The sequence below is a fragment of the Notamacropus eugenii genome, chromosome 3 (assembly GCF_028372415.1).
Source record: "Notamacropus eugenii isolate mMacEug1 chromosome 3, mMacEug1.pri_v2, whole genome shotgun sequence".
Classification (NCBI taxonomy): domain Eukaryota; kingdom Metazoa; phylum Chordata; class Mammalia; order Diprotodontia; family Macropodidae; genus Notamacropus; species Notamacropus eugenii.
This window is the reverse complement of record NC_092874.1, coordinates 474,283,627-474,296,828: the sequence shown is the minus strand read 5'-3', so window position 1 is coordinate 474,296,828 and position 13,202 is coordinate 474,283,627. Positions and strand designations below refer to the sequence as shown.

General features: G+C 47.7%; 1 protein-coding gene across 3 annotated transcripts in view; it reads right to left on the bottom strand.

Moving 5' to 3' along the window:
- The window catches only part of ARHGEF3 (Rho guanine nucleotide exchange factor 3), a 301,074-nt gene extending 289,217 nt beyond the window's left edge, over positions 1–11,857 (bottom strand). Inside the window, exon 1 of one of the 3 annotated variants that reach the window (XM_072598996.1) lies at positions 11,706–11,857. In XM_072598996.1, the coding sequence (XP_072455097.1) occupies positions 11,706–11,842 (137 nt within the window). In that variant the 5' untranslated portion in view covers positions 11,843–11,857. The remainder of the gene's footprint in view (positions 1–11,705) is intronic. The other 2 variants (XM_072598998.1, XM_072599004.1) reach the window with 2 other exon arrangements.
- Positions 11,858–13,202: the final 1,345 nt, after the last annotated feature.

Below are 13,202 nucleotides of genomic sequence, written 5' to 3'. Positions count from 1 at the left end.
TCTACAGGCCCGGAAAAAATTCGCCCAAAGGCACACTGGCAGTGAGTGTCAGGGATGGGTGAGAAAATGGAAGTAATTTGTCTAGAGCATAAAATACTCGAAAGGGAGTTGGGAAAACAGGCTGGTAAGCAAAATAGGCATCAGATGATGGGGTCTTCAGTGCCAGGATAAGGTGTTCCTACTTATTCAGCAGGAAATGGGAGCCACTGAAGGTTTTAGAGCCAAGAAATTACCTGATCAGAGGGTTATGTATTATGATATTACAGTTCTTGCCTTGCCCTCTTTAGTCAGAATGAGTGGGTATTTGAGTAGATACACAGTGTCCCAAAAGGCCTGGAGCAGTTTCATCACCAAGTCTGTTGGGTCACCCTGTATTTGTCTCTGTCTCCTTACTAAATACAATTTGCGGGAGAGCAGGGCAGCGAGTATCTGGTATCTGGTGTATCTCTGTAACACTCTGCAATGCCTAACAGAGTGCCTTGCACATAGTAGGCCCTCAATCAATGTTTCTTGTATGGAAGTCATATGGATTTTATAGGGCAACTGGTTAGCACAGTGGATAGAATATTGTACCTGGAGTCAGGAAGACTCATCTTCCTGAGTTCATATCCGGCCTCAGACACTTACTAGCTGTATGACCTTGGGCAAGTCACTTAACCCTGTTAGCCTCAGTTTCCTCATTGATTAAAATGAGCTGGAGAAGGAAATGGCAAACTACTTCAGTATCTTTGTCAAGAAAACCCTAAATGGGACCACACAGAGTCAGACATGACCAAAACAACTGAACAACAACATAAGGTTCTTAGAAAACTTCCTGACTTTTTTCCATGTTTACCAGTTTTATTTTTTTTTCTTTTCCATTTGCTTTTTAAAAAATTCTTTGTTATAAGGGAGGGCTCTCTGAGAGGAGGAAGGGAAGGTGATTACATAGAGAAATCTAGAAGATGTAAAAGCCAAAGATGTCCGTAAAAATTTATTTTTTAAAAAAAGAAAACTTCCTGACCTAGACTCCCCTCCCCGCCAGTTCCCTCTGGACTCCTCAGTTTCTGGGTTCTCTCTCTAGGCCCAAGTCTTGATCTGTTCCTGTGTTCTCCTGGAGGTAGGGCTGTGCTTCATTGAGTGGCCCCAAAACAAACCACCTCCAGCACCAGCCCTACCCTGAGTGGGCTTCATCTGTCCAATGGGTTGGTCTCTTGGGAGGCCTGGTGGGGATCAGAAAAGAGGTCAGAGGTTATGGTTCACAGAGGGCAGCTACCTACACACAAACTTTGGTCACTGTCTAGAAAGCCAGGAAAATCAGAGGCAAATATGGGTCATCTTTAGGGTGACCTCTTCTGGGATTTTCCCACTTTAGTCACCAGGCTGAAGCTGTAACTCGAAAAACCACAGAGAGTCTATTAAAAGCAGGCAACCTCAATGCAGAATTTCTCTCTGGATTGTGTCTCAAGTCCCAGTAATGGGCCTGTGTTGAGCATTCGTGGTTTTCTAGCCTGAAAAAGAGTGCCCCTGAACAGCACGTAGAGAAAGCTCTCCTATACGGGGCTATAAATATGAAAGCCCCCAGTAAGAAACCACTTCAGAATTCACCATCAATGGTCTAGGGCAGTGCAGGCCAGTCCAGTAAGAGGAGCGTCACCTGGTTCTCCTTAAGACCCCACAAATCACTGCCTCCCTGTCATCTAAACCAGCTAAGTTGGAGATTTTTAACCTCTTCTGTGAGACAGGCCCCTTTGTGCAACCTAGAGATGTCTCTGAGTCATTTCAGAATAATGTGCTTAAATACATAAACTGTAATATGCAGGATGGCAGAGGAAACTAATTATATTAAAGTATGGTTATCAGAATGGTTTAAAAAAATACCAGACCCCACATTAAGAACCCTGAGCTGCTCTATGAATGGGGAGATCCCTCCCTGCATAAAGCCTCAACAACTCATTAGACTGAGCATTAGTTACTCACAAGGCTGAGGTCTCCACAAGGAAACCGAGGCAGTCTCCATGGACCTACGTTGGCATAATGATGACTACTGTCACCCCAGCTCAGCCCCAGAGACCTAGAAAATGACTTTAAAATAAAGAAGCCCCTTTGGAAATGTTTGCCTAGGGCTCAGAATGACTGAGGCCAGAGCATCATCAATCACCCCCTTGTCTCTTTTCTCTGAATGCCCGCAAACCGTTTACTCAGAATCAGTAGAAACAAGGGCCCTCACAGAACACTCCTTCCCAGGCTTCCTGGGGATACAGACGTTCAACAATAATACCAAGTCAGCTGTGACTAAAAAGCAAAGAGGCAGAAACCTAGACAGAACGAGAACTTTTTATTTAAAAAAAAAGTTCTAAAAATATATGAGTGGTTTTATATATCTATACACACAGATACGTACATATTTGTACACATATACACGTCTTTGTCTAGCTCCAACAAAATATGGTCTTTGTGATCATTGGGCCCACTACCTAATTTTACAGATGACAAAACTGAAGCCCAAGGAGGTCAAGTGATTTTTCCAGGGTCACATAGCTAGTAGTAATGTCTGTGGCAGAATTTGAACTCAGGTCTTCCTGACTCCAAGGCCAATCTCTTCACTGCCCCGCCCCGCTGTGCATGGCACTGTGTCACTGGAGAAGAGGTCCTCTTTCTTTTCTTCATGGAGGGTAAATCTCCAAATCAGCAACTACCTACTATGTCAGTCTTTGTCTGACCAGAAAATGGCAAAAAAATTAGGAACAATTAAACCTTTGTTTCCATAATGAAGGTGTAAAAACTGTCCTGAACAGCATATCTATATCTGTGTATGTGCAGGTGTGTGCATGTGTATGGGAAATGGCAACAAAATTAGGAACAATTAAAATCTTTGTTTTCATAATGCAGTTTTTAAAATGGTCCTGACTATGCATGAAAGAGTAAATCTGGCACCTCACGAAATCTCAGGATAACTCAGAAGGGACATCTCTGCTAAAGAAAATATCCTGTTTCATTCTGAAAATCCAGGGTCGGGGAGGGGAATAACACTATTAGCACCACCACCACCACCACCACTACCACCACCACCACCACCACTACTACCACCACCACCACCACCACCACCACCACCACCACCACCACTACTACCACCACCACTACTACCACCACCACCACCACCACCACCACCACCACTACTACCACCATCACTACCACCACTACCACCACCACTATTACTACTACAAGTGATACAGGCCCAAACAAGGTGGTGGAGGAATGCAAATGGTGAGAAGGTAGTAAATGGGACCAGTTCTATGAAGGTGATAACAGATCAGAGGTCAGGGAATTGAGAAAGGGGAGCATCCAAGGAGGCTGAAAGTGTCCAGCCTGGGTAACACAGCAGGATGGAATCAGTGTGTGTCAGAGATGGGGCCTCGAACCTAAGTCCTCTTGACCTTGGGCTGTTCTCTATCCACTACGCCAGACTGCCTCTCAATGTGCTCAATCCTGGTCAAAAGGCCTCCGACATTCCTGGCATACTCAGCACGCAGGGACAATGCAGTCTGGATCAGGCAGGCTCGTTCCAACTCAGAACACATGCAACAGGAATGACGAGGAAAAAGGATGAGGGGGCTGGTCTGACGGGGCTGTCATCCCCTCCTGAGGTAACTCAGGGTCAAGCCAGGCAGGCTTCTGCCTCCAAGACCCACTTCCTTATTTGGGGATTCTCATTCTGTTGGTCTTTCCCTAACTTTCCACATAGCAAAAATATACCAGTGAGAGGAGAACAAAATCCACATTAAAAACTCCTCTAGGAGCCCTCAGAAGCAGAACCAGTAATGGTGGTAAGATGCCCACATCACCTACCTCTCTTTGTCTCTCACACACATTCTTCTCCCATTCTCACTAGGACAGTAGAGCTTCGGGCCAGAGGGCGCCAGGCCTCCTTCCCTCCACAGACCACAGGACCCCAGTTCTAGAGCTGCAAGGGGCCTTAGGTACTGTCTTCTGGGCTGACCCCCTCATTTTACAGATGAGGAAACTGAGCACCAGGGAAATGATCTAGGTCTCTAGACTCCACATGCAGGGCTCTCTCTCCACTGACTGTAGCTGAGATTTTGTGGCTTCTTTTGTTTTGTTGTGTTTTGTTTGGGGAATCAAGGGTGAGGGGATGCCAACAAACCATGACTTCACTGGTGTAGGGCACACCCTATGCTCAGCAGTCCTTCTGTACACCACAGTCTTAGGGCCGTGGGTTCTTTACCTGGGTACACAGACTTGGAATTTCAGGGGATCCCTCAGTTCGGATAATCACGCTAACTAATAGCTAACACTTAGATCATGCCTACTGTTTGCCAGGCACTGTGCTAAAAACTGCAATTCTTATCTTATGTCATCTACACAACAACCCTGGGAAGTAGGTGCTATTATTATCCTTATTTTACAGATAGGAAAACTGAGGCTGGCAGCAGTTAGGTGACTTGCTCAGGGCCACCCAGGCCAGACTTGAACTCAGGTCTGTCTGATGCTAGGCCCAGCACTCTATCCAGTGTCACCTAGCTGGATCAGAAAAAAAAATTTAACTGAAATTTTGCCTTTCCTTCCAATGATGTATATTATTCTGAGAAGCTGAAGGTGAAAGGAAGCCACTGAGAGGTGAATTCACTTTCCTCAATTGTAAAATAGGGACCTTAAATAACTTCTATGGGGATATTTGTGAATTGTTCAGCATAGTGCTGGGCACACTGTAGGTGCTTAATAAATGCTTGGTATCTGTCTTCCTTGACAAAGGATACACCACTGATCCATCAGCAAGTAGTTATTTAGCACAGATTGTGTACCAGGTTCTGGGCTAGGCCCTGGCAATACAAGTGCACACAATGAATTAATTCATATTCTCATGGGGGAAACAAGAACATATAAAAATACATATGGCACAAGTATAAAGCTGATAAAGGAACACACACAGAGATGTCAGATACAGGGTGTCCCAAAAGTCTCACTAAGACTTTCGGGACACCCTTGAAAAGGTTCTATGGGTCAGGCAGAATGGACTATGGGGAGAATGGATCCGTTTGTGTCCAAGCCCAGGGCACTCGAACTCTACAGGGAGCTGGAGGAGGGAAGCTGGGTATTCTTCTGCCACATCCTCCCCTCCAAGGACTGCTCACTGTTACAAATGTGAAATTCAGAGAAAAGTTGAAGGATCTGTTCAAGGTCAGTGAGCTGTGATAGGAGGAACCTCTACCCCAGGCCACAGTAACTCCTTCAGCAAAAGACACTTTGGTCAGGATGGAAATATTCTGTGATTCTAGGAGACATCTGGGGAAGTAACACCGTATTAAAAAAGTATCATCAAACCTTTCTCCCCCTCCACAATAAAGTTGATGATGCCAGGTCCAGCAATAACTGGGTGGTGCTTTAAATAAAACACTGGGCCCACAGTCAGAAAGACCCAAGTTCAAATCTGGCCTCAGTCATTTACTGTGTGACACTGGAAAGTCACCTAATGCTGTTTGCCTCAGTTTCTTCATCTGTAAAATGGGGGAAAAAATAACACCTCCCTCCCAGGTTCTTGTGAGGATCCAATGAGATAATACTGGTAGAGGGACTCACAAATCTTAAAGAAGCATTAGTAAATACTGGTTACCAAGAAATCACTTTGGATTTCTTTAAACAAACACAGGATTTCTGCATCTGAACGAATGCTGCCCTTCAAGTGGGCATCTACCCTGGGAAGCTCCCTATATACTCCAAGCCTGTCCATGCTCAGAACCTACATGGAATTAACTCTTCTATGGAAACTGATTTTTGTTCAAATCAACAGGGATTCATCATCGTGCCAGGTGCTGGGGATAAAAAGGCCAACTGAAGCCCTGCCCTCTGGGACAGTACAGTCTACCGGGGACACACTCACACCCACACAATATCTATACACGCATACATATATCCACATATCTACACACTCACATATATCCACATACATACATATACCCCACATGTACAGACATACACATTCACAATATACACACATGTCTACACACATACATATACCCCCTACATACACTCACACATATACACACAAACACACATATGTCTACACACACACAGAATCACGGCCACAGAAAGAAATCTGCCTCATTCCTTGGGTCATGGGGTCATGTCTGACCCAAGCCTGACTTACTCTCAAGACACAACTCAGAATAACTTCATGATTTCCAAAAATGAGTCCATCCTGAGTGAAGCCTGACTACCACTGGGCATATTCAGAGAACCCACTGGACTGGGCTCTGAGAAACTGTTTCATGCACAGGGGAGGTGCTGGGAGGTTTGCAGTACAGAAATCAGCTGGATCACTTTAGAGTCCACTTTATTTATATTCCAGACAAATATAGAAGGAGAATCTCACAAGAGCTAAGGTCTAGAGTCAGGAAGGATCCTGGGGATCACCTGGCCCACAGCCCTCTCATTTGCCAGGGCAGGCACCTGGGATCTCAGAAGGGGAAGGGACTCACCAACATAACATAGGGAGGCAGGTCTTAAGCCCAGGCCCTCTGCCTACAGCTTCAATGCCCTGCCGCTCACTACCCTCTCAGACGGGCTGTCATGACCCATCTCTGGATGCAGACTATAAAACACCCCTCCCTTCTCTCAGGAGAGAGAAGAGGTGACAGTTTCTCTCAGAAAGGAATGCCCACCATCAGATGGGCTGCTGGCATCCCACTCAGGGCTGCCCTGCCTGACCCTCCATGAATAATTCACTAACTCCTGGTTAGCTGGCCCATGAAGGTGCCCACCTTCAGAGCCAGATGTGAAGATGGGTCACTTTATTCAGTGAAGCTGTTGGGAAAGGCTGGGAGGCTGGGCCCCAGGCCCTCCTTTTTCACTGCAGAAACTGCTTGGATCTTTCCCTTCTTAGCCTTTCATTTTCTTTTAAAAAAATCTCAATAAAGCTTCCAACTCTGTGACTTTCCAGTCTTATTAGTTGGGGAGTGGGGGTAGGGTGGGGAGGGGAAGCTTTTATGGCAAAATAGTGATTACCCCTTGTTTTGAAATTATCTGTGCCACGGCGGGACTCAGTGGTGAATAATGACAGTTTGAGTCTAAAATCCTAGGTCCTTCCACACATGCAGGCCAACAAAGGGCGGTCCCCAAGGTTAAATAAGATTCTCACAGGACTGAGGAGCAGATAAATAGCTTTCAACATCTTGTATTCATTCCCTCATCCCCATCACCACAGACATTACTCCTGTCCAGGCCCTTAGCACATCTCATCTGGATCGTCACTCCCAACTGGTCTCCCAGCCTCTACCCATGTTGACTGGCTCACTCTCTGCATTATAAAGCAGCACTTTACAAACTGTCTCCTTTGATCCTCACAACCCTTAGAGGTAGATGCTGATTATCCTCAGTTTACAGATGAGGAAATTGAGGCAAACTGAGGTAAAATGACTTTCTCAGGGTCACACAGCTTGTGTCTGAGGCTGGATTTGAGCTCGTTATCTTCCTGATTCCAAGCCCCGTGCTCTATCCACTGTGCCACCAAACTGCCTGTTGTAGTAAGAGTGGTGGTAGTAGTAATACTAAGTAGTGGTTGTATTAGTGATGGTGGTGATTATTATAATAATAGTAGTACTGGTGGTAGTAATTAATTGTAGCACCAATTATAATACATTAATTTTAATTACATATTTTACTATGTCTATTATACACATGGATTAACCTGTACTTTAAAAGAACACAGAGTGGCCTCAGGCACTTTGGGGAAGGAGATGTGTGTGGAGGACCCAGGGAAGACTTCACGAAGGATATCAGATTTGAGCTGGGCCTTGGAAGGTAAGATTAACAGGAGGACCTAAGGAGAGAGATGGGCATTCCAGACAGAGGGCACAGCATAAGCAAAGATGAGGAAACAGGAAAATGCAAAGAGGGAACTGGGTTACTGTACTGGACCTACAGGAACAATGATCCCCTGATGGGCCTGAAAAGGTACAGGACTCAATGCCTCTCAGAAGCTCTGAAGGGTTCCATACTTTATTCAAAAGAAATGATCCTGAAAATTTACATGCAAATCAATTCTTCATGAATCAGTCATTCCAAGTGTACTTGGGGCACTCATTATTTAAAGGAATCATCTCTGACTCCTTTTGCAGAGTGAAAAATTCTTCCTGGGCTACCCCAATCCTTCTCCTTCTCCAGTCCATCCTTATTTTGTCCCCTGCAAGTGTGATCTGAAATCCATATAGAACACCAACGAGCTCCCAGCCCAGAACACAGAGCCTCGATTGATAGGACATCAGGGTAAACAATCCTTCCTTCATTCAGATCTCTCCCCTTAAAGAGCAGGTCTGCCCTAGGACCCCAGCCAAGCAGGCTAATAGATCCCATCACTGCCACCGAGCTGCTCCTGTCAGTACAGGAGGCATCAATAGGTGTCCCTGGGCACTGAGAAAGTCCATCTCTGCTAATTCTCCAAGACACCTCCACAGCCACCAACACCCACCTGCAGGGATGTCAACGGTGGTCTACCCCGAGCAGGTAGCGATTCAGTTTCATCCTGAAAGGTGCTTAAGAGGACAATGGTGCCCAAATGCACTCCTATATCAGACTGCCCAGTAATAGGGCTGGATGCCCACATTCAAGCATCTTCACACATATGTCTCTTTGAGAGAGGGCTTCCCTAACATGCCTCTGCTACCTTCCTCCCTGGTCTACCATGAGGCTCAAATGAGACCAGGCAAACCATAGGCACCATATAAATAAATGCCAGTCATTATTACCGCTAACTCTACCACCACTTCCTGATTTCCTTCCAGACCTAGCTCACAACTCACCTTCTGGGTGATGCCCCCAACATTGTTTCCTTCCCTCTCAGATTACCTTTCATTTGTCTATATCTTGTGTGTACATAGCTTGTTAGAATATGAGCCCCTAGAAGGCAGGGACCAAGATTCTGCACTGTGTTGCAAAGCACTTAGCCCAGGGCCAGGCTGAAACAGGCAACCTAGCCAAACTCATACGGGGTGAACTTGAACCCAGCTTCTCTGAGTCCAAAACCAGTTAAACTAGTTGGCTTCTATTAATGAGTAAATGAAAAAAAACACCATTTGTTTGGGGGAGGGAATTTCCTAGCAGCCTCATCTTCATCAAAGGCATCCTGGAGGGGCCACCATTAATCCAGAGTGACTGAGAACTCTGAGGTCATGAGGATTGATGCCCAATACGATAAAATATATTCTCAACAGGCTTCTGCAAAGGCACCATTTGTAGCCCCACACCTTCTTGTACACAGTCTTATAAAAGGTTTTGCACGTGTATGTATATATATATGTATGTATGCATATATGTATATATATACGTGTGTATAGACACATATACATATACATTACACACACACACATACACACACACTTTCCCTGAGTATAATACATTTGGGACGAAGGGGAGCCCAGGGAAACTTTTCTCTAGTTTTAGGAGGCAAGGGTTCAAGAAACACCTGCTTTGGAGCACGTTAAGTTCACATCCATTTTGCCATGTCACATGGTCTTTCCTATTACTTAAAAAGTTAAACGAGTTTACCTATAAATAAGTTAGGTTCCTTTCAACTCACCCACCATCCCCTACTTTCAACCACATCACCTTCTTTATATCTAACTCAGTGCTTATTCCCTCTTTAATTTTGAAATAATGCGTCATCTAAGATATTAGGCTACTAGGTAAAGGAACTGTCTAATGGATTTAGATGTTAAATTTCACAATTTCACAATTAAGAAGCGGTCAGTTTTTGTGGGCAGCTAGGTGGCACAATGGATAGAGCACCAAGGCCTGGAGTCAGGAAGACCTGAGTTCAAATCCAACTTCAGACATTTACTAGCTGTGTGACCCTGAGCAAGTCACTTAACCCTGTTTGCCTCAGTTTCCTCATCTATAAAATGAGCTGGAGAAAGAAATGGCAAACCACTTCAGGATCTCTGCCAAGAAAACCCCAAATGGGGTCTTGAAGAGTCAGACATGACCGAAAAACACGTGTCAGACAGCACTGTGCTAGGCACAGGGAACTCTTCTAACTTTTGTAAAACAAAGTACTATAAAATTTAATTGTAATTGGGCCACATCTCAGAATTATGTTCCTGGAAGAGAAGCTCTATAAACTAGCATACTCACTAGCTGTGAGATGTTCCTCAGGCTAGACGATCTCTCTGGGTCTCAGTGTCTTGAACTATAAAATGAGATTTAGTTGCCGTGACCTCTGACAATTTGTAACTGGTCTCAGTTCATGCGGTACAATGATAACTTGTGTGTTTACCACCATTTGGGAACAAGGTCTACTTAGCTGAAATATGTCCCTTTAAGGGTCAAACCTTTTCTGTTTGTCTAACTTCAAGTCTTCTGATGGAAGGAGAACCTGCATTCAAATCCAGTTCTGCCATTTATTCCCTGTGTAGACTTAAGAAAGTCACCAGACCCCTTTGAGTCTCCAATATAACATGATGAGATTGGACCAGAATCAGGGATTAAGTGGGAGTCTGTGAATTTGGTGGTATTTTTAAAAAATATAGACAGAGAGAGAAAAAGAGAAAGAGAGAGAAAGAGACAGAAAATTCTCTCAATATAGTTGGGAGTCTTTGTCATAGTATGTATTTTACTTCATGAAGTTAAAAACATTCATCAGATGTGTAAAGCACTTTACAGTAACTCATTTTTCCTCACAACAACCCTGTGAGATATGGGCTGTTATTCTCCCCCATTTTAGAGATGAGGAGACTGAGGCAAAAGGTGGTTAGCGTCTTGTCTGGGATCACTCAGCAGGCAGGGCTTCCCAGATCCACATGCCAGCTCTCTAACCATGTCTCCACCTAACTGCCATGACTGCAAAAGGTTTAGACCCAGGACCAGGACTGGAGGCACATACATTTAGATAGAAGATTATCTGGCCCGACCCCCTCACCCAGCATTCACTCATTCTACAAGCCTTAGTTAGGCAAGTAAGCGCCTAATGTGTGCATACAGCTAGAGGGTCAACAAGCATTTATGAAACGCCAGGGGTTTGCAAAGCCCCGAGACACAAAAGGACAAAACCGGGCCCCGTTGTCCAGAGCTCCCGCGGTAGGGGGGAAGCCCACCTACAAACAACGCCGTCTGTCCTGGCCGCACACCGAGAGGGCCAAGGGAGCCGGAGAGAGGGAAGGGTCTGGCAGCCGTGGGCCGGCCTGGGCACCGAGGGCACAGCTCCTGCCCCCCGGGGCCGAGGTCACCTCCTAGGGCAGCCCCAGGGGTGGGCGCAGGAGAGCGGGGCTGTCCGGGCAAACCCAAAGTCCTGGGGTACCCGGGGCCGGCGCAGCCCGGGAGGAGCCCCTGCCTCCCCGGCCCAGCCTACTCCAGCGTCAGCTCCAGGCAGGGACCCTCGGATCCAAAAGCTGGGGGTGGCCCCTTGGGAGGGCTCCGGGACAACCCCGCGGGTAAGAGGAAGGGAGGGTCTGCGCCGCCCGGGGGGCGGCCCTCCCACCTCCTCTCACCCTCTCTCGCCGCCCGGGTCTCAGGGACGCCCCGCACCAACCCTGCGCTCAGAGCCGACCGAGACTCCAGGAGCTGGTGGGCTCCCCGGCGCAAGGCACGGCCAAGGGTGGGGAGGTGGGAGGCGAGGTCTCTGGGGAGGAGGTCCTGCCCACCCCCCACGCGCGCCCGCCTCCCCTCGGGGCCGGCACGCACAAGGCCGGGGGAGGGGGTCCCCCCCATGCACTTACCTCGCGGGCCTGGGGCTCCCGGGCCGGGACTCCGGCAGGGCGGCTGAGAGCGGGAGGGGCGGGGCCGGGGTGGGCCCGCAGGGGGCGGGGCAGGGGCGGGAGCCGAGGCTGGGTGCTCCCCTTGTCCAGCCCCCCATCCCCACTCCGAAGCCTCCCGCGTCCCTGCCCCGCACCCCGGGCTACCAGGGCCCGGAGAAAGTTTGCATGGGGCTGGGCCCGTCTTGGTCTTGACCTTGACCCCGACCCTGAGTCCGACCCAGCCGCTCCCCAAGTCTCACCTCCGTTACGGTCAGCGGACCGCCCTCTTCCCCCTCCCCCCCACACCCCCCACCCCCGGCCCGACGGGGCTCAGTCGGGACCTGAGGCATGTCCTGCCCCTGCCTGGGCTAGGGACCAAAACCAGGACTTCAGGCACCCTGCCTCTCTTGGACGCCCAAGATCACGAGCTCCTTTTACAAATACTCTCCTTTGATCTCACAGCCACTTGGGGGCCGTTAATACCCCCATTTGACAGATGTAGACACCGAGGCAGACAGGCGGGGGTTCGTGACTCCCCCAGGTCACTCAGGTCCTAAGGGTCTGAGGCAGAATTTGAATCCAGGTCTCCCAGGACCCACAGTCCAGCCCTGTGAGCCCTGCTCTCCCTAATCCTAACCCTGAATACGTAGCTGCCCCTAAGAGGATCTCAGGTGACCTCAAAGTCCCCTTCCTTCTCGCGATCTATTACTATCCGGAGCCCTTTGCTCACAGCCAGTGTCCCGGAGGGCATTTCACAGGGAAAGGTCTGCTGAGCCAGCTAGTTCCCACCCACCCACCCCCTTAGATGCTGGTGCCTTTCCTGAGACCCTCCCTTTCAAAATCCTGCCTGTAGCTTGTTTGGACTGGGAGATCCCTGGGGACAGGGACTCGTTTTGCCTTTCTTTATAGACCCGTGCCTAGAACATAGTAGGAGCTTAATGTGTGATTATTGTCCCACTGAAAGCAGCACCAAATATGGCATCAAAGAACCCGGGTTCAGATTCTGCTGCTATCACTTAGTGCCTGTGTGACCCCAGGCAAGTCACTTACAACCTCACTGGACTTTGGGCTCCACAAACCTCTAAATCTATGACTCTGATTCTGTGTCCCAAATGGAAATCATTATAATTCTTCCAAACCTACCCATCCTCACTCCCTAAAGTCAGGAGTAGAAAATCCCATTCCACTTGATCCCCCTTGTGAAAGGCACCAGATTTGGCAAGAGTCCAGGGAACTGGATAGAAAAAGATGAATTCTGGGCAATGATCCAGATGGTGATAAACCACAAGGGGGTCCATATAGGCATGTCCTAAGACATGTATGACCTGTAACTCCATTCATCAACACTGCACCTTCCAATTTCCAGAAACTCTGTTCTGGACCCAATCTTTCCTGGGGGAGATCACCCAATCACTTTCTGGGTGGTCTGCCTCCCAGCCCTGACCCTCTCCCTCAAGCCAAAGACTGCCTGCTGATCAA